Source organism: Pteronotus mesoamericanus, unplaced genomic scaffold (assembly GCF_021234165.1).
Source record: "Pteronotus mesoamericanus isolate MK-2021 breed Mesoamerican mustached bat unplaced genomic scaffold, CSHL_Meso_final scaffold_54, whole genome shotgun sequence".
NCBI classification, from domain to species: domain Eukaryota; kingdom Metazoa; phylum Chordata; class Mammalia; order Chiroptera; family Mormoopidae; genus Pteronotus; species Pteronotus mesoamericanus.
In genome coordinates, this window is record NW_026555321.1 from 66,970,788 (window position 1) to 66,996,744 (window position 25,957).

Below are 25,957 nucleotides of genomic sequence, written 5' to 3' on the forward strand. Positions count from 1 at the left end.
AGCAAAATGAAAAGGGAGCCAACCGTATGGGAAAATATATTCGCTAATGATACATCAGATAGCGGTTTGATCTCCAAGATATATAAAGAACTCACTCGACTCCACTCCCAGAAGACAAACGATCCAATCAAAAAATGGGCAAAGGACCTGGGCAGATGCTTTTCCAAGGAGGAGATACAGAGGGCCCAGAGGCATTTGAAAGGATGCTCAGCATCACTAGCCATCAGAGCAATGCAGATCAAAACCACCATGAGGTACCACCTCACACCGGTCAGAATGGCCCTCATAAACAGATCCACAAACAGCAGGTGCTGGCGAGGCTGTGGAGAAAAGGGAACCCTAGTCCACTGTTGGTGGGAATGCAGACTGGTGCAGCCACTATGGAAAGCAGTGTGGAATTTCCTCTGAAAGCTGAAAATGGAACTGCCTTTTGATCCAGTGATTCCTCTGCTGGGACTATACCCTAAGAACACCAAAACGCCAATTCAAAAGAACTTATGCACCCCATTGTTCATAGCAGCACAATTTACAATAGCCATGTGTTGGAAGCAACCTAAGTGTCCATCAGTAGATGATTGGATCAAAATGTCATGGTACATATACACAATGGAATACTACGCAGCAGAAAGAAAAAAAGTACTGCTAAACTTTGCGACAGCATGGATGGAACTGGACAGCATTATACTAAGTGAAATAAGCCAGGGGGCGAAAGACAAATACCATATGATCTCACCTGTAAGTGGAACCTAACCAACAGTACAAAGATGCAAGGAAAATAAGACCAGCAACACTGAAAGGAAAAGAAATCAACAGAGACAAGAGGGAAGAAGGGAGGCGAGGGCAGGGAAAAGGAAGGGAAGGGGAAAGTCAAGGAACATATAGCAAGAACTCATGGACAAAACCTAAGGGGAAGAGCTGAGGGAGGGAATGAGGGAGTGGGCAAGGGAAAGTGGTGGGGGGTAGGCAGAGGCAAATGTATTCGAAAAAGTAAATTAAAAAAATATTATAATCAGGAACAAAAAGAATTAAAACCTTTTTTCTATTTAAACAAAAAAAGAATATCTTTCCCTGTAAAATATATACATGTTCATATCATCATGGTAATGTTTACGTAATTTTCTATTATATGGGTGTTTTGTTTAGCATTTAAACAACACACTTTTAGTAGGCATGTGTACTTGTTTTTTTACATTATAGGTAACACTAGAATGAACATCCCTTGTACTTATACCATTCATATGTGACTTACTAAGTTGAGCTTGATGAGTGAGTAGCAATTTAACAGGAAGAAATACAGGGAAAAAAGGGTCTAGTTTGAGAAAATTGTGTTGGCCAAGTTCAAAAATGTGTTTGAGAAAGAGGAATACCAAGTTTGGCTGAAATATGGTAGGGGTAATAGTGGGAAATGGTTAGAAAGTTGGACTCTTTCTATTGAAATGAGAGTATCCAACTTGAACCATAACTGAAGTAACACAGAAGTTTTTTTATAACTGGGAAGCCAGGGTAGCTGGATCGAAGGGCTCAGATGCAGCTGCTCCATGTCTTACCTGTCTCTTTTCTTCTTCTGCCCCTCTCCAGTCTCAACACCGGGTCAGTAGCTTTTTTTCCACCCTCTGTTAAGTATAAAAGTTTGTCACTCAATGTCTTTAATGGTCTGCCTCAAACTACATTTTCACTTTTTGTAACTACAACTTCCTTTTCCTTGGTACCTGAATCTTGAGTCAACTGAATTTCTGCCATTCCATTGGTATACCCCATGTTTTTCCCACCTCTGTCCTTCTAGAAAGTCTTGCTAGACATTCTAGAATGTCATGACAAGGATCTGACTGGAGAACTGTAGAAAAGAGGATGTTATATATCAGTCCTGGGATTGTACCCAAGAAGGTAAGCAGTAATTTCAGTTATCACTTAAATTCTAATCCACATTGATCCGAGCCAAAACTTCAAGGTAGGCAGCACAGTGAATACTTGGTGCCTACCTGCCAGGGAGGAGGTGGACACAGAGGAGCTAGTGCACGTCCCATTCTGCGTGCTGCTGCTGTGACCACGAGCTGGGTGGGTGAGGGCTTCTGAGATGACGTGATGTTTCTACCTGGTCTTGAAAGATGAATGACTTTTGCAAGCAGAAAAGAGGTGACACGGCAGGCAGAGGATGTAGCTCAGCCGTCAACACTGGAAGTCAAGGGCCTGGGGTGTTTGAGGAATAGTGAGAAGCGTGGAAGAGGCTGTGGTTTAGAGAGAGAGAGAGAGAGAGAAAGAGAGAGAGAGAGAGAGAGTCACACTGTGTGTGTGTGTGTGTGTGAGAGAGAGAGGGACAGAGGGACAGAGAGAGAGAGAGAGAGAGTGTATTGATGTCTCTCTTTTAGTTCAGGCTGCTCTAATAAATTACTATAGACTGGATAGCTTATAACAACTGATATTTATCACAGTTCTGGAGGCTGGAAAGTCCAGTTAATTTGATTCCTGGTGAGAGCCCTGCTTATACTTGTGTCTCGAGGAGGAAGAGTGGGTATGGAGAAACACTTTTTCTACCAGTTAATGACCAGCACAGAGAGTATAAAAGAACAGCGACCCCGTTAACCACACTCTGGTCTAGGGACACAACTTTGGTTCCTGTCCTATTGCAGTAAGAATCTGTGGATCTCAAGAAATTAGTTAAGTCTTTCAGATAATAATAAAAATTAATCTATTTCTAAATGTGGAATGAACAGCCTTCATAGTTGCCCAAATTTGGGTGTCTTTTAGGAGAAATATACAGATTGATTTTTTTGTTTTTGTTAAAAATAAACTTTTAAAAAGCTTAAAGACTTGCCAAAAATAGAGTACAGCATGAGAGTAACAAATAAATAGAATATCAAGTTGAGATGAATATAGACTGTCTTGGTGTGTATATAGTTTATATGCTAGACACACAGATTTTATTTTTGTGCTTAAAATATTTTAGGTTTCCTGATTTCTTCCAATCCAGGGAGAGTATATGAGTTCTTTTTATCAGGTAAATTTGAGAAGGTAGAACAGCTTTTTTTTGTTGTCCTGCAGTGACAGACCATGCTCCCTAAGGGATGGTCCCTTTTATTTTTTTTCTCTTTAATAGTAGATGAACTCTTCAGTCAGAAGCACTTGGGCAGAATCCTTGAGCAAAGGCCCGAGTTCCTGTGGACGGGTCTGCTGAGAGACTGGTGTGAAGTAAATGAATCTGGTGGCTTAGACATTTGTTTGATGGGCGGACTGGGACCCAGTCCTCTGCAGGGCATGCTGAGCAAAGGGAAATGCGCTTTTCCTGCCTGTTTGCACACAGGTTTATTGCACCTGCTTGGGCGTGGCCTGAGTTCAACAAAGAAGGTCCAGGAAGCTGGGCACTCTGCCTTGAGAGTTGATTCTTCCCTTTGCAGCATGTGTCACCAAAACAGGGTCTTTCCAGAAAAGGAGGAGAGGGGAGGGGAGGGAAGGAAGGTCATCCTGAAATTTTCTTACGCAAGACAAGACATTGCTTTAGATGAAATGATAGCAGAAACAATTCTATACCAAGTTGTACTTAGAAGGCCAATTTCAAACACAGGAAGCTTGGCTTTAGAACTGCACTCTAATCCACTGGGAAAAGTGCATTGCTCAGATGCCCAGATGGCCTTTGCGAGAGATTACTGTCTGGTAATCCTTCGTTGTCCTAGAGGATTAAGTCTTCCCTGGTGTCGTTTTGGTCATCTGACTTGTTTAAAAAAAAACAACAAAACAAAACAGAAACCTGGTAGTTTCTGTGACTGTGCCAGTGTGTGGCGTTTCTGGAACAGTTGGTGCCCATAAGTGGCATCGCAAAACCTGGCCCTACTTTGTTTACCCAGGAAAGTACCGTTCCTGCGGGCTTGTTCCTTGTTGGCCCCAGTGAACAGCAGGTGGGAAGCAGAGCCCTTCTGAGGTCATTTATTAAACAAGCCTATATGACCTGTGGGTGTGAGGCTCCAGGAATGAAGCACCTGGGTGGGGAGGCCAGTCTCTAAACCCTGCGTGGACCCTTTGGCCAGTGGAGGTACAGCCGTGAGAGCAGTGTGGCCAGAGCAGCCCACAGCTGAAGGACACCTGGTGGTAACCAAGCCATGTGCCCCACATTCTGGAATGGACCTCAGGGACATGGAGCTTGATGAGGACTACCAGTCCCCATTTGATTTTGCTGCTGGAGTAAACAAAAACTACCTGTACTTGTCTCCCAGTGCAAATCCGTCTCCACCCGGATCACCTGTTCTTCAGAAATTTGGTAACTATGAATTTTCTCAAATTCACTTTTCTGTGATAAACCTGGATCCCACTGGGGATTTGCCTGGCTTTGAAATTATTAGTGTAAAAATGGACAGTGGTGTTTCTGTGTTGAAACTGGTGAAGAAAGCTGTTACAGATTTTAATGAGATGGCTCATTAAATGTGTAGTGTGTGTGTATATGCACACACACTATGTGTGCATGGATTTTAGATTTTAAAGGTAGTACTATTTACATGAGCATGAGCTGTGCACTCTGAAATCATTGAGCTGATACATAATCAAAAAGGGGGGATCTGGGGCCTTTGTTTCCAGTCACCTTTATAATTTATGAAGACCCCTCCACCCCGGATTTTGTCTTTGCTGAGATGACAACATTCCAGGTCGTCTTTATGGAGGTTGTCCTGGATTTTGTTCTGGAATACTAAGAGCAACATTTAGAGATACCCAGGCAAGAGATTTTTCTAAATTGAAAAACTCAAAGTGACTGTTCCTTTGGTCATTCCTGCATCCACAAGTACGAGAGTGTTCTGAGAGCCAGGGCTACTATCAGGAGTGTCTGGATTCATGAGCACTAGGTAGCAAAGAGCTGGGCCAGCCCGAGCCACCCTCTGAGCCAGTTCCCTAGTTTTACAGCTGATGCTTGGAGATGGGGAAATGACCTCTTCTGTAACTTGCCAGAGAAGTAACAGATTTTCGTTCATTTTTTTCTTATAACATTTCACTTTTTGTAAGTTTAAAAAGTAGGTGATTTAGGAAAAAAATGGTAAAGGAGCCAACAAGAAACCTCATTATCAGTGATTAGCTTGCGGATTTGCAGCCTTCCCTGAGGGGTTGGTTGCAACAAATAACCACCCTTGGGGTGTAGTTCCAGTTTCCAGGAAGGGAAAATGTGGAAAATACCAGGTTAGAGCTGGTTTGTGGAAGTTGGGAGCTGGTAGGCAGTGGCTAGGTATCTGCTGGGGCCACGTGGGACCTCTGTCATAAAGGATTCTCCCCTCTGCCCGGCCCCTAAAAGAATGGGGCCATCCATCCTGACTTCTAAATCCTGTGTGTAGGAAACACTGTAAGAGCAATATACAGTGGGAATGGGTGAGAGCTTGGTAACAAAATGAAGCCCAAGTGACCAGGGCAGGGTAATGGAAGCCAGGGTCCCAGTGACCTGACTTCAGGTAGAGGTCAGGATCAGCATGCGGAAGGTGCAAGATGCCAGGAGGATTTATGTTACTGGTCTTACTACTTGTCCTTTCTTGTCGTATCTGTCTCATATCCTTTTACTTTCCCAGTTGTAATAGTTGCTGCCTGTGGATGTTTTCTGTTAAAACAAAAGTAGTTGGTAGGGTTGGGTATGTCTCCAGGCACATTTCCAACAATTAATATTTCAATTCTTAGTAGCAACCTGTAGGGGTCTGGGCTCATGGGATTAAAAACAAAATTTATGCAATACCAAGTGACCAACAGAGACCAAACTCAGGTTCTCACTAGCATTCAGACTTAGTGGTTTGCTGTGGTTTGCTTCAGTTGGAAAAAAAAGGAGGGAGAGAGAGCATTAAAACAAACAGAAACCACCATAAGGAGTCATCTCCTAAGAACATGGTGATTCTCAAATACACAAATGGAGTCGGACATGGATTAGTCATCCCCGGTCTCTGTTCCTGGGGCCCCTCAGGGGACAGGTAGCCTACCATCTGTTCAAACATAATTTGATGCGTGGGGCCTAGATGGAATGAATACTGTGTCTGGTCTGTGCTGGTTCTCTTTGTTTTCTATGTAGGATCTGTCAGGACGGATACACCATCAATCTATTTAAAAGCTTGCGTGGCTTTTGGCCACTGCATTTTCCCTCTCTCTCTCCCTCCCTCCCTCTCCCCCCCCCCCATTTCTTTATTTCTTCTCCTCAGCCAAGGATATGTTTATTGACTTTAGAGAGAGAGGAATGGGGGAAGAGAGAGAGGAATGGGGGTAGAGAGAGAAACATCAGTGTGAAAAAAACATCAGTCGGTTACCTCCTGTACACACCCCGACTGGGAATCACACCCGCAGCCTTTTGGTGTATGGGATGACGCACCAAACAACTGAGACATCCGGCCAGGGCACTGTGCATTTTCTTAATCAGCAGACAAGTAGTGCTCAAGAAAGGATTGACGTTCAAAGAACTCTTACTCAGAAAGGTTGGGAACACTGATCTGAGACATAAATTCTTTGCCATTTATCCAAAATGCCATTGCGAGGCCGTTCAGAAAATAATCAGATTTAATCTATGTACATAGTGTTCCTAAGAAGCAATCTGCATGCAGGACGTGATGAGGGCCAGTGGCTGGAACAGAAAGAGGTCTTTATTAGGTCAATTTAGCCAGCCCACATTCAGAAATGCCTTAGACTTCTGGACCCCCTGCCCTCATCAATGCAAATATCAATCGCTGAAACAGAACTTACTCTTCCCATGAGTGGTGTACTCTGAGATTTTAAACTGTTCCATTGATTCTTTTGAAAATGTTCATTTGGTCATGCTAACTGGGTTTTACAACCTATATTCTGAAAAATATGGATTTCTAGTAAGTTTCAGAATCTGGAATATAAGTCCATTAGGGATGTTTACTGCTTTTTCCTAGCACCTGGAATAGTGCTTGACATCTGTGGCTCAACAAATGTTTGTTGAATGAATGGATGGCTGGATGAATGACACAAAACGGGCAAGGACTAGTTCACACTCCAGGCCATTTTGCAGATGAGAACACCGAGACCAAGAGAAGTATTGTGCAGTCCCCACATCACAAAGCCCAGTTTTGAAGCCAGTCATTGGTTGGGTGGTTGTTTTTTTCCCGTTAGTTCCTACTATTTTGGTTTCTCTGGTAATGGATATTATAGACTAGGTTACTCCTTCAAGATGTGACCTTTCCTTTAGTCAAGGGTTTTACTGGGAGGGGGTGGGCCTGAACATTGTATGTACTGCATGGACCTGAACATTCTATTTCAAGTCTGCAGTAGCCAGTCAGCACAGGTGTGCCCCAGGATGGCTACTGGGGTCCTTCGTGCCATTTTCTCTTTTATTCTGGGATTGTCCACAATGATAACTTCCCAAGTGATATTTATGTAGGATCCCCCTTCCTCTTAAAAAAATTTTTGTGTACAGAAGGATGCAGCCCCAGTTTTTAAAAAACAAAACAAAACAAAACTTGGATTTTTTTAAAAGATTTTATTTATTTTTAGAGAGGGAAAGGGAGGGAGAAAGAGAGGGTGAGAAACATCAATATGTGGTTACCTCTCATGTGCCCCCTACTGAGGACCTGGCCGACAGCACTGGCGTGTGCCTGACTGGGAATTGAACTGGTGACCCTTTGTTTTGAAGGCCAGCACTCAACACACTGAGCCACACTGGCCAGGGAAAAACTTTGGTTAGCTCTATTTGGTTATTTCAGGAAATAGTAACCATTTAAAAATCTGATGTTTTAGTTTTATGCAGTTATATTAAAGCCTAAAAGCATGAGGGGGAAAAAAAGAAACGGAAACCCCTTAGCTCAGAGCTCTCCTTGTCATTCTGTTTTGTTACCCTTTGTGATTTCTGCTCTGTGTCATTCTCACTTCCTTTTAGGGAAGTGCTGATCACTTCAGGAAAGGTTTTCATGATTGTAAATCAGAGCAGAATTCAAGAAATGTAGTACCCTGCACCCCTGTATGTAGAGAGGAAATTTAAGGATGGAAGTGACTTCCTTTCTGGGGATCCCCCAATCTCTCCATGGCTGACCTTTTGCTTCTCTGGGGACCCCCCAGTCTCTCCATGGCTGACCATTATGAGGTTTACAGTTGGTTAGAATTATAGGGAATGATGGCTCTGATGTCATTGACTGAGATTTTTCCCTCTTTTTATTTATTTTTTTTTAACATGAAGGAGGTCTGTTTTGGAATACCTGGAGGAGGCAATTCAAGCATTTGAAAATACTAACTTCATGATTTTTTCTTTTCCCCCCATTCTTTCTGTTAGGTGGTTTTGGGAGGTAAATTTTTGGGAGGGTGACCTTTTGGGGGGTAGGAAATTGATTGCTTTTCAGGACCCTACTGTCAGAGCTGGGTCTCAGCTTGCTTTGCCTATATGCCTTAGTGCTGTGCGCATCCTCTCCTCAGCCCTGGCACCACCCAGCTAGTCCCCTGGGCCCTTCGGTTTTTCTCAAATGGATTATGTCAGGGTTCCTTGGCTTTCCTCTTCATTGCTGCCTCCACGACACTGAGTTATTTTTCTCTCCTATTTCACTGGTCTTACCATGGGCAAACCTGGGAAAATTGCAGCCTCAAGAAATGAAAAGTTTTCATGGCTTGTGCTTCTGAATTTCTTCCTTCTGAAGAGAATCAGTGTCAGACAAGAAGTATCAGATGCTCCCTCGCCCTAAGTTCATGGGTTTCAACCTGGAGCAGTTTTGTCATTCCCAACCACTCCCCCCACCCCCCACTTTGGGCATTTGGCCACTTCAGGAGCTGATGTTGAGGTGACTTTGATTGTCACAGCTGGATGTGAGAAGGGACAGCTACAGACATTGAGTGGGTAGATGCCGCATGGGATGATGCACAGGAAAGCCCCCACTGCAAAGAATTACCTGGCTCAAAATGTCCCTCATGCTGAGGTTGAGAAGCCCTGAAGTGGGTCCTTTGTATTTTGTTCCTCTTAAGAGGCATCGCTTTGGTGTGAGGCCCATCAAACATCCCCTTGCCTCTCCTGGGATTCGGTTACATCTGGAAACAAAGACCAAGCTCAGACTTAATATAAGGGGAAAATATCTTTACCTTGTGATCTTTTTTGGATATTACCACTAAAGATATTTTGAACTATAAATTTTACCTCTTTCTACATTTCTGGGTTTTAAAAAGGGGTGTGTACATATTTCCTGTTGTTTGTGTTTAAATAAAATAATCCCTAGAAACTGAAGTTTCTTATTCTGGTCTTAAAAACCATTTTAGCCTCTTTGAAGATTAGGAGAGGTAGATACAAATTCATTGCCAGAGAAGCTTCTGGGGCTTGGTTATAACTCTGACCAATTAGAGCCTTCCCTGTTTGGGGCAGCCGAGGTTATATTCTCTCTTTTATAGTGTCACGTGTGCCCCACCCAGACCATATGTGTGTGGCTCTCTACACACTTTCTCTGTAACATGAATGTAGGTGGCCTGCTCCAAATGTAACAGCCTTTGAGTAGATTTTAGGACACAAGTTGTATTTTTTTTTTTTTTTAAGAAAAGTGACACTTTATTTATTTTAAATACAAAAACTTTGGTAGGTGAGAACAGGAAGTGAAAATGAAATATGTAAAGTAACAAGCTCGAGATATAAGGTATATAATGAGAAAACTGAGTCCTTACTTTTGCCCCTAACCCACCTGTGGGCCTTCCTGTAATTCATATGTTCAGGGCACATCACTGAGTGTCTGTGTGCCCTGGGAAGGAGGCATCACACAGCTAAAGATGTGGGATTGGAACTCATTCTGCGGACCCAGGTTGCCCAGCCTCGCAGGCTGTATCCCAAGTGCAGTACACATTACACATAGCATGTTATACACAGTGCAGGGACTGGTCATGGAGTGCAGGAAATCCTCCTAGGGCAGGAGACACTTACAGCTGATTTATTGAAATGAATGGGACCTGGAGATAAGGGAGGTGTCAGGAAGAGAAAATAATGTGCAAAGACAAAAAAAGGGAGCATGCTTTGGAAAGAGGTGGTGGAAGTGATTGTACAACACTGTGAAGGTAACTAATGCCACTGAATTATATGTTTAAAAATGGTGAAGATGGCCAATGCTATGTTAGATATTTTACCACAATAAAAAAATTAAGTGGGCAAAAAAGTATGGGAGGTAGTTTATCTTATTTTACTTTTTGCGTTAATATATTCCCTTGGTGGGTGAGGGCAGTTGGGTGAGGGCAGTAGTGCGAGGTAGAATGGGGGGGCCTCAGATGTCAGAGCAATGAGCTTTATGAGGGGGTGGAGGCCATGAGAGAAGTTAAGGCAAGGGAGTGCCAAAGTCAGAGTCACACAGAGGAGCTCACTCTGGTGGCAGGGTGGTTATGGTTGTGGGGGGACAGAAGCCATCAGAGAGCTTTGAGGGCAAGAGTCTAAGCAAGAACTAGTGAGAGCCTGAGCTGAGGCAGGATGGTGGAACTGGAGACGAACCTCATCTCAGAGAGGTCAGGAAAACTCAGGGAGGTATAGGGAAAGTACCAGAGGAGCAGCGGTATCAGACTGAGGTTCAGAGCTGGATGCATCGATGTCACATGTAACCATGACCAAGAACTGTTCTTAGTTGAATGGATGGAGGAAGGACAGATGCCAGGTTGCAGGAGGTTGAGGAATGCTGGGAAGTAAGGAGGTGAACCTGTGAGCCCAGCCACATGGAAGAGAAGAGGAAGGAGAGAGAAGTAGCTGGGATGACTTGTGGACATGGAGAGGTGGGCAATGACAAATCCTTACGAAACATTAATGTGTGCCCACTCTTCTACATGAGTACTCTTATAAAAACCCAGAGGGCTGTGTGGTATTGCCTTTTTTTTTTTCTTTAACAGGGAATGGTTTAGGGGCTCAGTTTCTTAGGCTGTTGCAACAAAGTGCCGTAAACTCATAAGTTTAAAAAGTTCATGAGTGGCTTAAACAACAGAAACTTTTTTATTTTATTTTTTAAAGTAATTTTTAAATTTTTAATTACAGTTGACATACAATATTATATTAGTTTCAAGTGTACAGCCCAGTGATTAGATATTTATATAACTTATGAAGTGATCACCGCAATAAGTCAAGTACCCATCTGGCATCGTATATAGTTATAATATTATTGACTATCTTCCCTATGCTGTACTTTATATCCCTGTGACTGTTTTGTAATTACCATTTTGTACTTCTTAATTCCTCACCTTTCTCACCTAGCCCCTGAACTCCCCTCTTATCTGGCAACTATCAGTTTTGTTCTCTGTATTTACGAGTCTGTTTCTGTTTGGCTTTTTTGTTTATTTTGTCTTTTTAAAATTCTACTTATAAGTGAAATCATACTGCATTTGTCTTTCTCTGTTTGACTTCTTTCACTTGGCACACTACCTTCCAGGTCCTTCCATGTTATTGCAGATGGCAAGATTTCATTCTTTTTTGTGGCTGAGCCATTCCATTGTATATATGTGCCACTTCTTCTTTATCCATTCATCTACTGATGGGCATTTGGGTTGCTTTCATATTTTAGACATTGTAAATAATGCTGCCATGAATATATGAGTGCATGTGTCTTTTAAGTTTAGTATAAAACAACAGAAATTTCTTATATCTCAGTACTGGGGGCTGCAAATCCAAAATGACGATTTTGGCAGGACCATCCTCCTCTGGCACCTGATGGAGAGCCTTCCTTGACTTATTCAGGCTCCTCGTGGTTGCCAGTAATCCTTGGCTTGTGGCTGCATCACTCCAGTCTCTGTCTCCATCGTCACACTGTAACTTGTGTCTCCATAACTTTAGGAGATGTTCTTCTCTCTAGGTCTCTGTGTCCAAATGTCTTTAGAAGGACACCAGTTTTGGATAAGGGCCCACCCTAATCTAATATGATCTCATCTTAACTTGATTACACCTCAAAAACCCTCTTTGCAGGTACCAGGGGTTAAGAAGTCAAATATATCCTTTCATGGGACACAATTCAACCCACAATACTGTCTAATTTTAAAGCTCATGGTTGTCTCTTCTTATTCTTTAAAAAAAAATCTGTCTCCAGTTTCTTCTTCTTTATACAATGAAGTGTTTGAACTAAATGATGCAAGATTCTTTTCAGATCTAAAATTGTATGACAATGGCAAAAAATGTTTTAATTGATGATCACAGAAAGTCTTGAAGAAAGCAGTTGGTCTTAATTGGATGAAAATCAAGGACTGTTGGGGTAGATGCTCCCATATGGGAGGGCATGGACTGCACCCATAACACTTGAGCAGAGAGGTGCTCCCCAGACTTTCCAGCACTTCCCTGGTTGACATTTTGGGGAATGTGTGGTGAGTAGGTGATTGTCTATGGGAATGTAAAGAGAATCTTAGTTTGAGTAAATCCATTACCAATAAATCAGTTCACCTGAAACATTTGTTAACACTTGCTCTGTTCTAGGCATTGTGCTCAGATGAAAAGATAAGGGTGTGACATCAGGACTTTTATAGTCTAGAAGTAGAGATGTGTTCACAACTAAAATCTTTCTCCTTTCTTCCTCATTCTTCCCAAACATTCCTTGCTCATCACACACATTCCCACTGAAGCCAGAAATCCAAGAACTTCATTTTCCTCAAATTACTAACAAGTTCCTCAAAGTCTGAAGTATCGTATTTAAGCACATCTAAGACATTACAGAATTTTTAAACCCTTTTTTTAAACTTTAAAAACAAATTTATTATCTCACAGTTCCCATGAGTTGGTAGTTTGGAAGACACCACAGATTTTAAGATTTAATGTTAAGATTTTAACATTTTATGTTTCATTAAGGGAAAAGATTTGCTTCAAGATAAACTAAAAAGAAATGCTTTATAAAATTGTAATTTCATGCTTGTGAACATTCTTTCCGATTTATTCAGACACAGACATTGACCATAACACTCCTGTGCGTACTTTTTAAAGAAAAATAAGTGAAAGTTTCCTGAAACATCTTTACATGCCCTGTCTAACTTACCTGAATTGCTTGTCAACTAGGAATAACCCATGATTGTTTTGTTTATTGAATAAATCACAAAAAACCTGTGACGCAGCCTTTCTGAAAAGAGGTCTGTGAATATCTAAGCCACTCATCCCTATTTTGCAAAATTTGAAGCATGGTTACCGGAACTACAACAACTCCGCCCCAAAGACTGCTTACCTGGCTGGTTGTACATTGCTTCTCGACTCAACCATGAAAAAGAAAAAACCTTGTCTTAGGTTTGATGGAAACGAACCTTCTGGTTTCTGCCTACCTTCTCCATTGCTCCCTGGGCAGTGAGCTCTCACCTGGTCATCCATCCCAGCTGCCTGTCTGTGGACTCCAGGCTCCCTGCCACCCCCACCACTCCGCCAAGGGGACTTTTGGGTGACATTGAATATGAGCAGATAATTGATTTGCACAAATAAGAAGAATAATTAAGGAAGGAGCTAAAATGTTAATAACCCGATAGAACAAACTATCATCAATATTCAGTCACTTGGGCTTGATTGTAGTACCTGTGACTTTCAAACCAGGGATCCCCATGCGTTCTCACACCCTCAGAGAAGTAAAAAACCCCTGTGGAGAAAGCCAGGCCCTCTGCCTCCCGCTTCCCTCTGGACTTGCCCTTCAAACTCTCTGCTCGTTGGAATAAAGATATTTCTCTAAGAATAAAGGTATGTGAAGGAGGAAGAGTTTAGAGTCAGACTTGCATTTAAATTTAACTTCTGTGACTGCACAAATTACTAACCTCAGAGGGATTCAATTTCCTACTGGAAATAAATACCACTCCACTGTTTTTGGTAAGGTTCTTTTGTTTGCATTTATTTGTTTCTTTTTTTTTTTTAATTGTTGTTCAGTTACAGTTCTTTCAGTTGTTCCCCCCATTGCCCTCCCCTGCCCTACCCACCCTCTGCTCCCTCGGTGTCCACCCTGTTGTCCATTACCATGGGTCCTTTATACATGTTCCTTGACTAGATCCTTCCCCTTCTTTCCCCCATTTTCCCTCTTCCCCCTGCCCTCTGGTTATTATCAGTTTGTTCCTTATTTCTATGTCTCTGGTTCTATTTTGCTCATTTGTTTGTTTTGTTAATTAGATTCCACTTATAGGTGAGATCATGGTATTTATCTTTTGCCCCCTGGCTTATTTCACGTAGCACAATGCTCTCCAGTTCTATCCATGCTGTTGCGAAAGGTAGGGAGTTCTTTCTTTCTGCAGTGTAGTATTTTTTTTTTTATTTTTTAATTAATTTATTTACTTTTTAAATACATTTGTCTCTGCCTTCCCCCCACCTCTTTCCCTTGCCCCCTCCCACCTTCCCTCCCTCAGCTCTTCCCCTTTGGTTTTGTCCATGAGTCCTTGCTATATGTTCCTTGACTTTCCCCTTCCCTTCCCTTTCCCTGCGCCCCCCTTCCTTCTTGTCTCTGTTGATTTCTTTTCCTTTCAGTGTTGCTGGTCATATTTTCCTTGCTTCTTTGCATTGTTGGTTAGGTTCCGCTTACAGGTGAGATCATATGGTATTTGTCTTTCGCCCCCTGGCTTATTTCGCTTAGCATGATGCTCTCCAGTTCCATCCATGCAGTCGCGAAGTTTAGTACTTCTTTTTTTCTTTCTGCTGCGTAGTATTCCATTGTGTATATGTACCATAATTTTTTGATCCAGTCATCTACTGATGGGCATTTAGGTTGCTTCCAACACTTGGCTATTGTAAATTGTGCTGCTATGAACATTGGGGTGCATAGGTTCTTTTGTATTGGCATTTTGGTGTTCTCAGGGTATAGTCCCAGCAGGGGAATCGCTGGATCAAAGGGCAGTTCCATTTTCAGCTTTCAGAGGAAATTCCACACTGCTTTCCATAGTGGCTGCACCAGTCTGCATTCCCACCAACAGTGGACTAGGGTTCCCTTTTCTCCACAGCCTTGCCAGCACCTGTTGTTTGTGGATCTGTTTATGATGGCCATTCTGACCGGTGTGAGGTGGTACCTCATGGTGGTTTTGATCTGCATTGCTCTGATGGCTAGTGATGCTGAGCATCCTTTCAAATGCCTCTGGGCCCTCTGTATCTCCTCCTTGGAAAAGCATCTGCCCAGGTCCTTTGCCCATTTTTTGATTGGATCGTTTGTCTTCTTGGAGTGGAGTCGAGTGAGTTCTTTATATATCTTGGAGATCAAACCTCTATCTGATGTATCATTAGCGAATATATTTTCCCAAACGGTTGGCTCCCTTTTCATTTTGCTGATGTTTTCTTTCGCCGTGCAGAAGCTTCTTATTTTGATGAGGTCCCACTTGTTTATTCTTTCCTTTATGTCCCTTGCTTTAGGAGACATATCAATGAAAAAATTGCTGCGTGGGATATCTGAGAGTTTCCTGCCAATGTTCTCCTCTAGGACTTTGATGGTGTTGCGACTTATATTGAAGTCTTTTATCCATCTTGAGTTTATTTTTGTGTATGGTGTCAGCTGATGATCCAATTTCAATTTTTTGCATGTAGCCATCCAGCTCTCCCAACACCATTTGTTGAAGAGGCTGTTATTGCTCCATTTTATGCTTCTGCCTCCTTTGTCGAATATTAGATGTCCATAGAGACCTGGGCTTATTTCTGGGCTTTCTATTCTGTTCCACTGGTCTATGGGTCTGTTCTTGTGCCAGTACCAGATTGTTTTGAGTATAGTGGTTTTGTAGTAGAGTTTGATGTCCGGTATTGTGATCCCTCCTACTTTGTGTTTCTTTCTCAAAATTGCTGCGGCTATTCGAGGTCGTTTATGGTTCCATATAAATTTTTGAAATGTCTCTTCTATTTCTGTGAAATACGTCATTGGTATCTTAATAGGGATTGCGTTGAATCTATAAATTGCTTTTGGTAGTATGGACATTTTGAGGATATTAATTCTTCCAGTCCATGAGCACAGTATATGCTTCCATTTATTTGTGACTTCCTTAATTTCTTTTTTCAATCTTGTATAGTTTTCTGCATACAGGTCTTTTGTGTCTTTGGTTAAATTTGTCCCTAGGTACTTTATCTTTTTTCGTGCTATATCGAATGGTATATTTTTCCTGATTTCTTCTTCTTCTATTGCATTGCTGGTGTACAAAAACGCCTTTGATTTCTGAATGTTGACTTTGTATCCTGCTGTTTTGCCAAATTCACTTATTAGGTTGAGGAGTTTTTTGGTAGAGTCTACAGGGTTCTCTATGTACACTATCATGTCATCTGCAAACAATGATAGTTTTACTTCCTCCTTTCCTATTTGGATGCCTTTTATCTCTTTCTCTTGTCTGACCGCTGTGGCTAGGACTTCCAATACGATGTTGAAAAGAAGCGGTGAGAGCGGACATCCTTGTCGTGTTCCCAATCTTAGTGGGAAAGCTTTCAGTTTTTGCCTGTTGAGTATGATATTGGCTGTAGGTTTTTCATATATGGCCTTTATTACGTTGAGGAATGCCCCATTTATTCCCATTTTGCTGAGTGTTTTGATCATAAATGGGTGCTGTACCTTGTCAAATGCTTTTTCTGCATCTATCGAGATGATCATGTGGTTTTTGTCTTTTCTTTGATTTATGTGGTGTATCACGTTTACTGATTTGCGTATATTGAACCATCCCTGGATCCCTGGGATGAATCCCACTTGATCGTGGTGGATAATCTTTTGAATGTATTGCTGGATGCGGTTTGCCAATATTTTGTTGAGGATTTTAGCATCTATGTTCATCAGCGAAATTGGCCTGTAGTTTTCTTTCTTTGTAGGATCTTTATCTGGTTTTGGGATCAGGGTGATGCTGGCCTCATAGAAGGAGTCTGGCAGTCTTCCCTCCTCTTGGATGTTTTGGAATAGTCTGAGAAGGACAGGGGTTAGCTCTTCCTTAAATGTTTTGTAAAATTCTCCTGGGAAACCGTCTGGCCCTGGGTTTTTGTGTGCTGGGAGTTTCTTGATGACGGCTTCAGTTTCCCCAGCTGTTATCGGTCTGTTCAAGCTTTCTGTTTCTTCCTCCTTCAGTGTTGGAAGATTATACTTTTCTAAAAATTTGTCCATTTCATCAAGATTTTCAAATTTCTTGGCATATAATTGTTCATAATAGTTCCTGATGATCATTTGTATTTCTGTGGTATCAGTTGTTATTTCTCCTCTTTCATTTCTGATATTATTAATTTGGGTCCTCTCCCTTTTTTTCTTGATGAGTCTGCTTAATGGCTTGTCCACTTTATGAATCTTTTCAAAGAACCAGCTTCTGGATTGGTTGATCCTCTGAATTGTTCTTTTTGTCTCTATGTCATTGAGTTCTGCTCTAATCTTGACTATTTCCTTCCTTCTACTTGCTCTGGGATTTATTTGTTGTTGTTTCTCCAGTTCTTCAAGTTGTAGTGTTAGGTCTTTTATTTGAAATGTTTCTATCTTTTTAAGGTAAGCCTGTATTGCTATGAACTTCCCTCTCAGGACCGCCTTTGCTGTGTCCCATAGGTTTTGGACAGTCGTCTGTTCATTTTCATTTGTTTCTAGAAATTTTTTGATTTCTTCTCTTATCTCATTATTGACCCATTCATTGTTTAATAGTCTACTGTTCAGTCTCCGTGAGTTTGCAAGTTTTTGAAGTTTCTCTTTGAGGTTGATTTCGAGTTTCAAGGCCTTGTGGTCTGAGAAAAAGTTTGGTATTATTTCAGTTTTCCTGAATTTACTGAGGCTTGCTTTGTGTCCTGTCATGTGGTCTGTCTTTGAAAAACTGCCATGAGCATTTGAAAAGAATGTGTATTTTTCTTCTTTGGGATGTAAGGTTCTATATATGTCAGTTAAGTCTCTTTGATTCAGTGTGATTCAGCGCCACCATATGTTTATTAATGTTTTGTTTGGAAGATCTGTCCATTTTTGACAGTGGGGTGTTGAAATCCCCTACTATCAGTGTGTTGCTGTCTATATCTTTTTTGAAGTCATCCAGCAATTTCCTTATAAACTTGGGGGCTCCTATATTGGGAGCATATAAGTTTACAATGTTGATGTCTTCTTGATAGATTCTTCCTTTAAGTATGATAAAGTGCCCCTCTGGGTCTCTCTTTATGGCCTTTGCTTTGAAATCTACTTTGTCTGATACAAGTATGGCAACGCCAGCCTTTTTCTCATGTCCATTTGCTTGGAATATTATTTTCCATCCCTTTACTTTCAATCTGTGTAGGTCTTTTGCTCTGAGGTGGGTCTCTTGTAGGCAGCATATGTGTGGGTCATGTTTTCTTATCCATTCAGCTACCCTGTGTCTTTTGATTGGGGCATTTAGTCCATTCACATTGAGAGATATTACTGATAGAAACTTACTCATCTTTTCTCTTTGTACTTGTGTTCCTCTCTGTCTCATTCTTTTCCTTCATCTGCTTAAACCAGTCCCCTTAGCATATCTTGGAGTGCTGGTTTGGTAGAGATGTATTCTTTTAGCTTTCTTTTGTCTGGGAAACTCCGTATTTCTCCTTCTATTTTAATGGAGAGCCTAGCTGGGTAGAGCAGCCTTGGCTGTAGGCCCTTGCTTTTCATGGCTTGGAATATTTGTTGCTGCAGTGTAGTATTCATTGTGTAAATGTACCCTTGTTTTTTGATCCACTCATTAACTGATGGGCACTTAGGCTATTTCCAGGACTTGGCTATTGTAAGTAATGCTGCTATGAACATTGGGGTGCATAGGTTCTTTTGAATTGATGTTTCAGGATCCTTAGAGTATAATCCCAGCAGTGGGATCACTGGATCAAAAGGCAGTTCCATCACTGTACTAGTCAGCTGGGATGGTAGGTGCTATTGAAAAGGTGTGTACTGTGTGGCTGTCACATTCAAAATGAGTGAGCAAGTAAGGCAACGGACCTGCATCAAATTTTGCCTTGAGCTTGAACATTCTTTGGTGGAAACTATTTGCATGACGCAGAAGGCCACGGCTATGGGCAACTGGTGATTGGCAGCTTCATCACAGCAACACACCCGCTCATGCTTCACATCTGTTGCAGATTTTTTTTGGCAAAACATCAAATCACCCAGGTGATTCAGCCCCCCTTCAGCCCAGATTTGGCTCCCTGTGACTCCTGGCTTCTCCCAAAACTAAAATCACCTTGGAAAGGGAAGAGATTTCAGACTGTGGATGAGATTCTGGGAACTAGGACGGGGCAGCTGACGGTGACTGGGAGAACTATGTGAGGGCCCAACGTGCATACTTTGAAGGGGACTGAGGCATCATTGTCTTATATGTACAATGTTTCTTGTATCTTGTATCTTCTTCAGTAAATGTCTCTTTTTCATATTACATGGCTGGATACCTTCTGGACTGATCTTATACATTAAAACGATCAGATTTCCCAGCCCTCATATGAGTGAGAAATTAATATATTTTCTCCAAAAGCCAGACTTCATCTCCACAATAAATACTGCACTCTTACTGAACATAGAGGAAATGGAGTAATATCTAGAAAAACTGAGGCACAATTTGGATTTGCAGGTTTGGGAAACTGTCTATTTGGACTTGATGAAGTGATTGCTTTTGATCTAATGTACCAGGTTCTTTTACTTGTATACGGTCTTATTTATTGTTGCTTCTAAATAGCATCCCAAGTCTGACCTATTAGCCCTGACCACTGTCTTTATTTGTATTCTGGAAATCAATGATTTAAAACATGTGCTTTCAAATGAAACCATCGAGGTTCAGAATGTTAACTGTGCCATGTTTTCAGATGTCACCTCAGGCAAGTTACTTAACCTCAGTAAGCTTCAGATTCCTCACCTGCAAATGGTAAGGGTGATCCCACATCATGGATGTGTTGCACGGGAATGCTATAATACGTTCAGATAACTCGGCCCAGACATGGGTATAAATAGCATGCACTCTGTGGTGGCTGTGGTTATTAACAGTTTTCCCAAGTCGTGACTGTCATGCCATGCTGGTGATTTCAGTATCTACCATTCTGCTCTCCTTCATGTCCTTTATTTTCTGTCCTCTGCCCCCCACCCTGACCTTGAAACCTCATCTTTAAATTATAATATTGATATTTTGCTGCCACCTTCAGGTTAATATGGAAAAAGCAGACCATGCAATTACGTGCTAACTTTTCTTAGATTATGAATATTGCAAGGTTATTTTGGAGATCCCGAAGCCAACAGTGGGTAACCCCATGACCCCATTTTCTAGGACATTGTTTTCCCCTGGTACTCTAATAGTATTTGAGTCCCCTTTGATTCTTTTTTTTCAATTGAATAAACATTTTATTAAATAATTATCAGATTATTAAAATATAAGTATGTTCCACATTAAAATTTATAATATAGTTTATTTGTGTAAATAAAATTTCCTTTCTTGGTATTAGCCACTCCATTGTGGATGAAAATGACAAGTGTAATTGATGTGATTAAGAAACACAACAGTTCAGTGAATCTCTTAGGAAAAAAGAAAAAATCAAAAGCCAAAAGATTTCCCTTTGTTACCGACCAAATGGACCCGTGGAGGGGGGGCGGTGCCCAGATGGTATTACTGAAACAACGACCCGTCCCCTTCCCCGGGGTCCCTTGGTTGTAGGTCCTTTGCCTGCTGCCCTAGGGATTAGGGCTCTGAATGGCAGAGTTTGGTGAAAAGGAAAGGAACTATTTATTCAAAAGTTTTACAGGTTTGATTAATGGCTAAATATCGCCCTTAAACCTCAAAATCCCCTTAAAACAACAAGCAGCTCACATACAGTCCTGTCTTCCCTCCTTTTGCCCAGTTAGGCCAGCCAGGCCAGTCAGAGGTACCATCCTTCAGAAGAGAAAGAGCAGAGTCCGGGGCTCGGCTAGGCAGGCCTCTTGCGGTTCTCAGAACCATCCACTACATTGCCGCGATCTCCAGCTCTCCGTAACCATATGGCACCTTCTCCTGGCCCACTAGCAAGAGTTCATTTCCCCTCTTTTTTCCTGTGTGGTCTTCACACTGTTCCCAAGTCCGTGTCCCATTGTCTCTCCCACAGGCCCCTGTCTCTCCTCTTTCCTCTCCCCCTTTGATTCTTTTTGGAATTGAGCAGCTGTGCATAAAGCATTTTTATTAATCAGATACTGCATTTTCCTTCTTAAGTAGATTTGCACAATGCTGTCTATTAAAAAGTATGAAAGAGTCTTCGCTGTTTAAGGCATGGTTTAACATCTGAATTTTAGGATTTTGGGGGTGTCTTGTTCTAGTTGGAGAATTTGAAAGGTCTGAACAAACCATTAAAAATAAGTACTGTTTATAAGGAAACATATTATGGTTCTTCCTGGTATCGCCTGTAAGATTCCTACCTGTATGCTTGCCTCCCATTTTCAATCTCATACTCCTTTGTAACAGAACCTGGTGTCAGGATAAATTTGCACACACACACGGACCCCCCTTAATGGTTTCTAACAGTACATCTTATGGAGCCTTGCCTACAGTTTGCGTTGTCTAGACTTGGAGTCCGAGGTGCCACTGTCAAGTATTAGGGGAAGAGCCCAGTAAGGCCTTTGTTCTATACCACAGGGTTGAATTTTGTCCTGAAAACCATAGGAGACGACTAAAGGATTTTATTGTGGGGAGTGACATGATCCAATTTCTATCACAGAAATACTGGTATTACTCAGGCACCATATTCACATAGGTTTCAGAGGAAACCTATAGAAGCAATTATTCTTTGAGTCTTACCACCACTGATTGTACCTGTCCCATGTTGTCTCTGCAGGAGAGGACTTAATCCTGGTCTGTTGCAACTCCAGTTTGTGGTTTCAAATTGCTTTATTTGTATTACTTTGGTGCCTTAACAATTCTGTTAACACTGTTTAGGTAGGCACTATTCTGATATTGTTATGCTAGTCATTAATGTTGTTACAATTACTAACTACCATTATACAGTTAATATACAATAGACTGTGTAGCAAGTATCTTTGTACCTTTTACAAGATGTTACATCATTGATTTGTCCACTACTCTGAGGTTGGTCACAGTGCTGGCTGCTTGTTGAACAGTGTGGTATTCCTTCTTCCTCTCTGCCTGGCTGCTAAGTCTGTCATGTGCTGCTGGCATCTTGCTTTGGGCAGGTGCCACACAGCTGCTGTGGCTGCACTAACATTTCTCAGAAATAGATGTGGGGGTGGGTTGGGATGGGGAACAATCATGGTGGCATGAAGATAAGGAGACTTTCTTCTGGTTCCCCTACATAAAAAAAATCTGCCGCCATGGGAGAATACAAGAACACAAACCTGATACATGGAAATGGACAGCCTGAATGGGTGATAAGGGTATAGAGTTTAAGGGTCACCCAGAAGCTCAGTGATCAAGATAAATAATATGTTAATGTGGTATTTCAAAAAATTAAAAGTATTGTAAAGAAACCCATGATGAATAATATACTAAAATTTTAAGTTAAGATCAGAAACAATGCTGTGCAAAGCTATTTTTGAGCCTGTGGCAAAAGAAAAAATCAGCATTATTGAGCCTGTCAGCTTAGATTTGGGTATTTTGTTCATCTTGGATTCTTTGATTTTTACAAATGAGTGCATTAATATATTAAAATTACTCATATTGAATTTTTGGTGCCCTCTTAAATTTTGCACCAGGGTGTTGGAGCCTCACTGGCTTCACCCTCACCCTGTGCATAGCTGGGTGGGCAAGAGAAGAAGACAAAGATTCTGAGAGGCAGTGCCTTCCTGATGTCCTCTAGAAACACTGGAAATACTGAGTTCTTTCTGATGGACGGCAGACACTGGCGCTGTTCCAGGGGAATGGGCATTGTTGGGATTGGTCTTAAATAATGTGAAAAGCCTTTACCTAGGTGTTGATGTTTTCTCTGAATATGCACATTGGGAATTTTTAAGGGGTATCTGGATAATGTATACCCATAACTGTATATGTACAGAGTGGGGCAAAAGTAGGTTTACAGTTCTTATGGAAAATAATACAATAATTAATAATATAAGAATTAACTATGTTTTATGTATTCACAACTGTAAACCTACTTTTGCCCCACCCTGTGTATGTATGTGTATATGTGTATGTATGTGTATGTGCATATATATATATATGCTTAAAAAGCTATATGAAAGTGTCTTTTTACATATACTAACTAATGGAAAGAAATAGAATAAACCTTCTTTAGGCACTGAATCTTTCCAGCATTTCTTCTTTGAGATTGTTCACTTTTGGATCTGACAACCAGAGGAAGCTAAAGACACTTAGAGCCCCCCACCTTGCTTCTTGTGAATTACTAGTCTTGTTGATTCACTGGTTCAGCATTTGAAGCCTTGCCAAGATCCCATTCTTGGCCTCTTCACTCTTCCGCTTTGCAGTAATTGTATCGTGACTATGGACATGAATGGAAGCTGAGCAAATGCTGTATTTTCTAAATCTGTATTTTGGCAAAGTCTAAGCTGATGGTTTTTAGTGGTTAGCGTCAGCTTTTCTGTGGTCTTTTCTGGGGGAGCTAGGTCATTCGAAAGTGCAGCAGTTGATATGTGGATCTAACCTCATTGGCTTGATTCTGGCTGGGGCAGTGGAAAAGTGTAAAGGAAAATTGTACGTAGCTTTCACATCTTACATACATTTTTTTTTTTAACCCTCATCAAGGTCTGCTGAGAACAGACCCCGTACCTGAGGCTGGAGAAGATGCTGCTGCCACAATCAATGCCACAGAGACCCTGTCAGAGGAGGAGCAAGAGGAGCTAAGGAGAGAACTTGCAAAGGTAGGGAAAAGCATTCCTTCTGGAATCTCTTGCTTTGCACTTAGGATATATTGTTGTTTGTTTTTCTTAAGCACATGGTGATATCTAATAGTCGGTTCTAGGGGAGAGAAGGCAATGTTTGTTCATTCACTTGTTCTAGATTGGGGGAGAGGAAATAGAAGAAATGCTACTTTGTTTTTACCTGAGAAAAGGTATATATGGGTAAAGTGGGTCTGGGAAGTAGAGTGAGAAGTAGGAAGTAGATGAGAGGGGGGCTGGTGAAAGTCTCTCATGGATCTTCCTGTGTTTAATGCACTTGGCTTTTTGTCTGCAGCAATGACTTTATGCTGTCCTTGTCTGTGTTTTGGATGTAGGCACCTTTGAACCTTATCTCCCTCTCTCAAAATTAACCATTATAAAGTGTACGATTCAGTGGCATTTAGCATTCATAATGCTGCCACTGTCATCTATCTAGTTCCAAAACATTTTCAGCAACCCCAGAGGAGACCTGTATTCATTAAGCAGGTGTCCCCTAGTCTTCCCTCCCTCAGCCCTTGCTGATCTGTTTCTAAGGATTGACCTATTCTGAATATTTCATATAAATAAAATTTTATAACACGTGACATTTTTATCGGGTTTATTTCATTTAGCATGTTTGTGAGGTTCATCCTCATGTGGTTTGTGTTTGTATTTCACTGCTTTTTATGGCTGGCTAATATCTACCATTGTCAATATATACCGTGCTTTGTTTATCCATTCATCCATTGAGGGACATTTGGGTGGTTGCCACCTTTTGACTCTTACAGATGCTGAGGAACATTTGCATAAAAGGACTTGTTTCAATACTTATTTTCAATTCCTTTAGCTATAAGCTTAGAAGTGGAAATGCCATGTCAATATGGTAATTCCATATGAATTTTGGGGGAACCATCAAAGCTGTTTTTCACAGCAGAGGCACTGTCTTACATGTCCATCAGCAATTTCTGTACATCCTTATTGCCAGCATTTGCTATTTTCTGTCTTTTTGGTTATAATCATCTTAGTAAGTATTAAGTGATATCTCATTGTGGTTTTGATTTGTACTGTAGTTCCTAGTGACCCAAAATAATGGAGTTCCCTTCTGGTGGGTGGGCCCCTTGTGGTTCAGACTTCCCCTGTGCGGTGACTGTTCCAGGAACCCATCTGCATGAGTGTACCAGCTGGCATTGTTGTGAGAGGCTGCATTCAGCTTCAGTGAATTCTTTTTGAAGCTTCTGTCAACACGATTACCCATTTCATTATGGGTGATTTACTAGTGCACCTGTTCATGCCACGTTGCGTGTTCATCAGTTTTTGACCAAAAGCAACAGGACCCCTGTGAACTACCCTGCCTATTTACCTGCTCTCTCCCCAAGCAACCTTTTCTTTTTTTTCCTGAATGAAAAAGTCCTCACAGGGAAACGTTTTGCTGATGTAGAAAAGGTGAAACAAAAATCAGTAGCACTATAAGGCATTAAAATTGATGAGTTCAAAAACTGTTTTGAGCAGTGGAAGAAAACATCTTGATAGGTGTGTTGCATCAAATGGAGAGTACTTTGAAGGTGACTGAAGTTTAAACATGTAAGAGCAAATGCACAATTTTTTAATTAATAAATTCCATTTTTTGTTCCTTCCCTTGTCATGGGCATTTTTGCATGTGTATATTAGCCATTTGTGTAACTTTTTAAGAGAAATATCTATTCAAATCTGTTGCCTAGTTTTTCAAAAATTGGGTGTTTTTTTTTTTTGTCTTTTTGTTGAGATAGGAGCTCTTTATGTGATTTGCAAGTGTATGATTTTTAGATATTTTCTTCCATTCCATATGTAGACTTTCTTCATGGTGTCTTAATGCACAAAAGTTTTACATTTTGATGAAGTCCAATTTATTTTTTCTTTAGTTGCTTGTGCATTTGGTGTTATAGCTAAGAACCCATTTCCAAAACTCAGATCATGAAGATTTATCTCTGTGTTTTCTTCTAAGACTTTTAGCTCTTACATTTAAGCCTTTGATCCATTTTGAGTTAATATTTGTATATGGTTTGTGGTAGAGGTTCAGCTTCATTCTTTTGCATGTGAATATTTAGTTTCCCCTGAACCATTAGTTGAAGAAACTGTCCTCAATGAATGCCCTTAGCATCCTTGTCAAAAATCAATTGACTGTCAATGTAAGGGTGTATTTCTGGACTCTCCATTTTGATACATTCATCTACATGTCTATCCTTCTGAGAGTACCATACTGTTTTAATTACTAAAGCTTTGTAGTAAGTTTTGAAACCAGAAAGTGTAAGTTATTCACCTTTTTTTTCTTCTTCAAAAGTGTTACTTAGGGTCCCTGCAATTCCATATGAATTTTAAAGTCTGCTTTTCCACTCCTC

General features: G+C 41.1%; 1 protein-coding gene across 4 annotated transcripts in view; it reads left to right on the forward strand.

Moving 5' to 3' along the window:
* The window catches only part of LOC129088273 (hairy/enhancer-of-split related with YRPW motif protein 1), a 315,682-nt gene that overhangs the window by 54,897 nt on the left and 234,828 nt on the right, over positions 1-25,957 (forward strand). For 2 of the 4 annotated variants that reach the window (XM_054595529.1, XM_054595530.1), the window contains exons 1-2: positions 3,911-4,249; positions 23,470-23,585. In XM_054595529.1, the coding sequence (XP_054451504.1) occupies positions 4,111-4,249; positions 23,470-23,585 (255 nt within the window). In that variant the 5' untranslated portion in view covers positions 3,911-4,110. Of the gene's footprint in view, positions 1-3,907; positions 4,250-23,469; positions 23,586-25,957 lie in introns of those variants that run through there. The other 2 variants (XM_054595533.1, XM_054595532.1) reach the window with 2 other exon arrangements.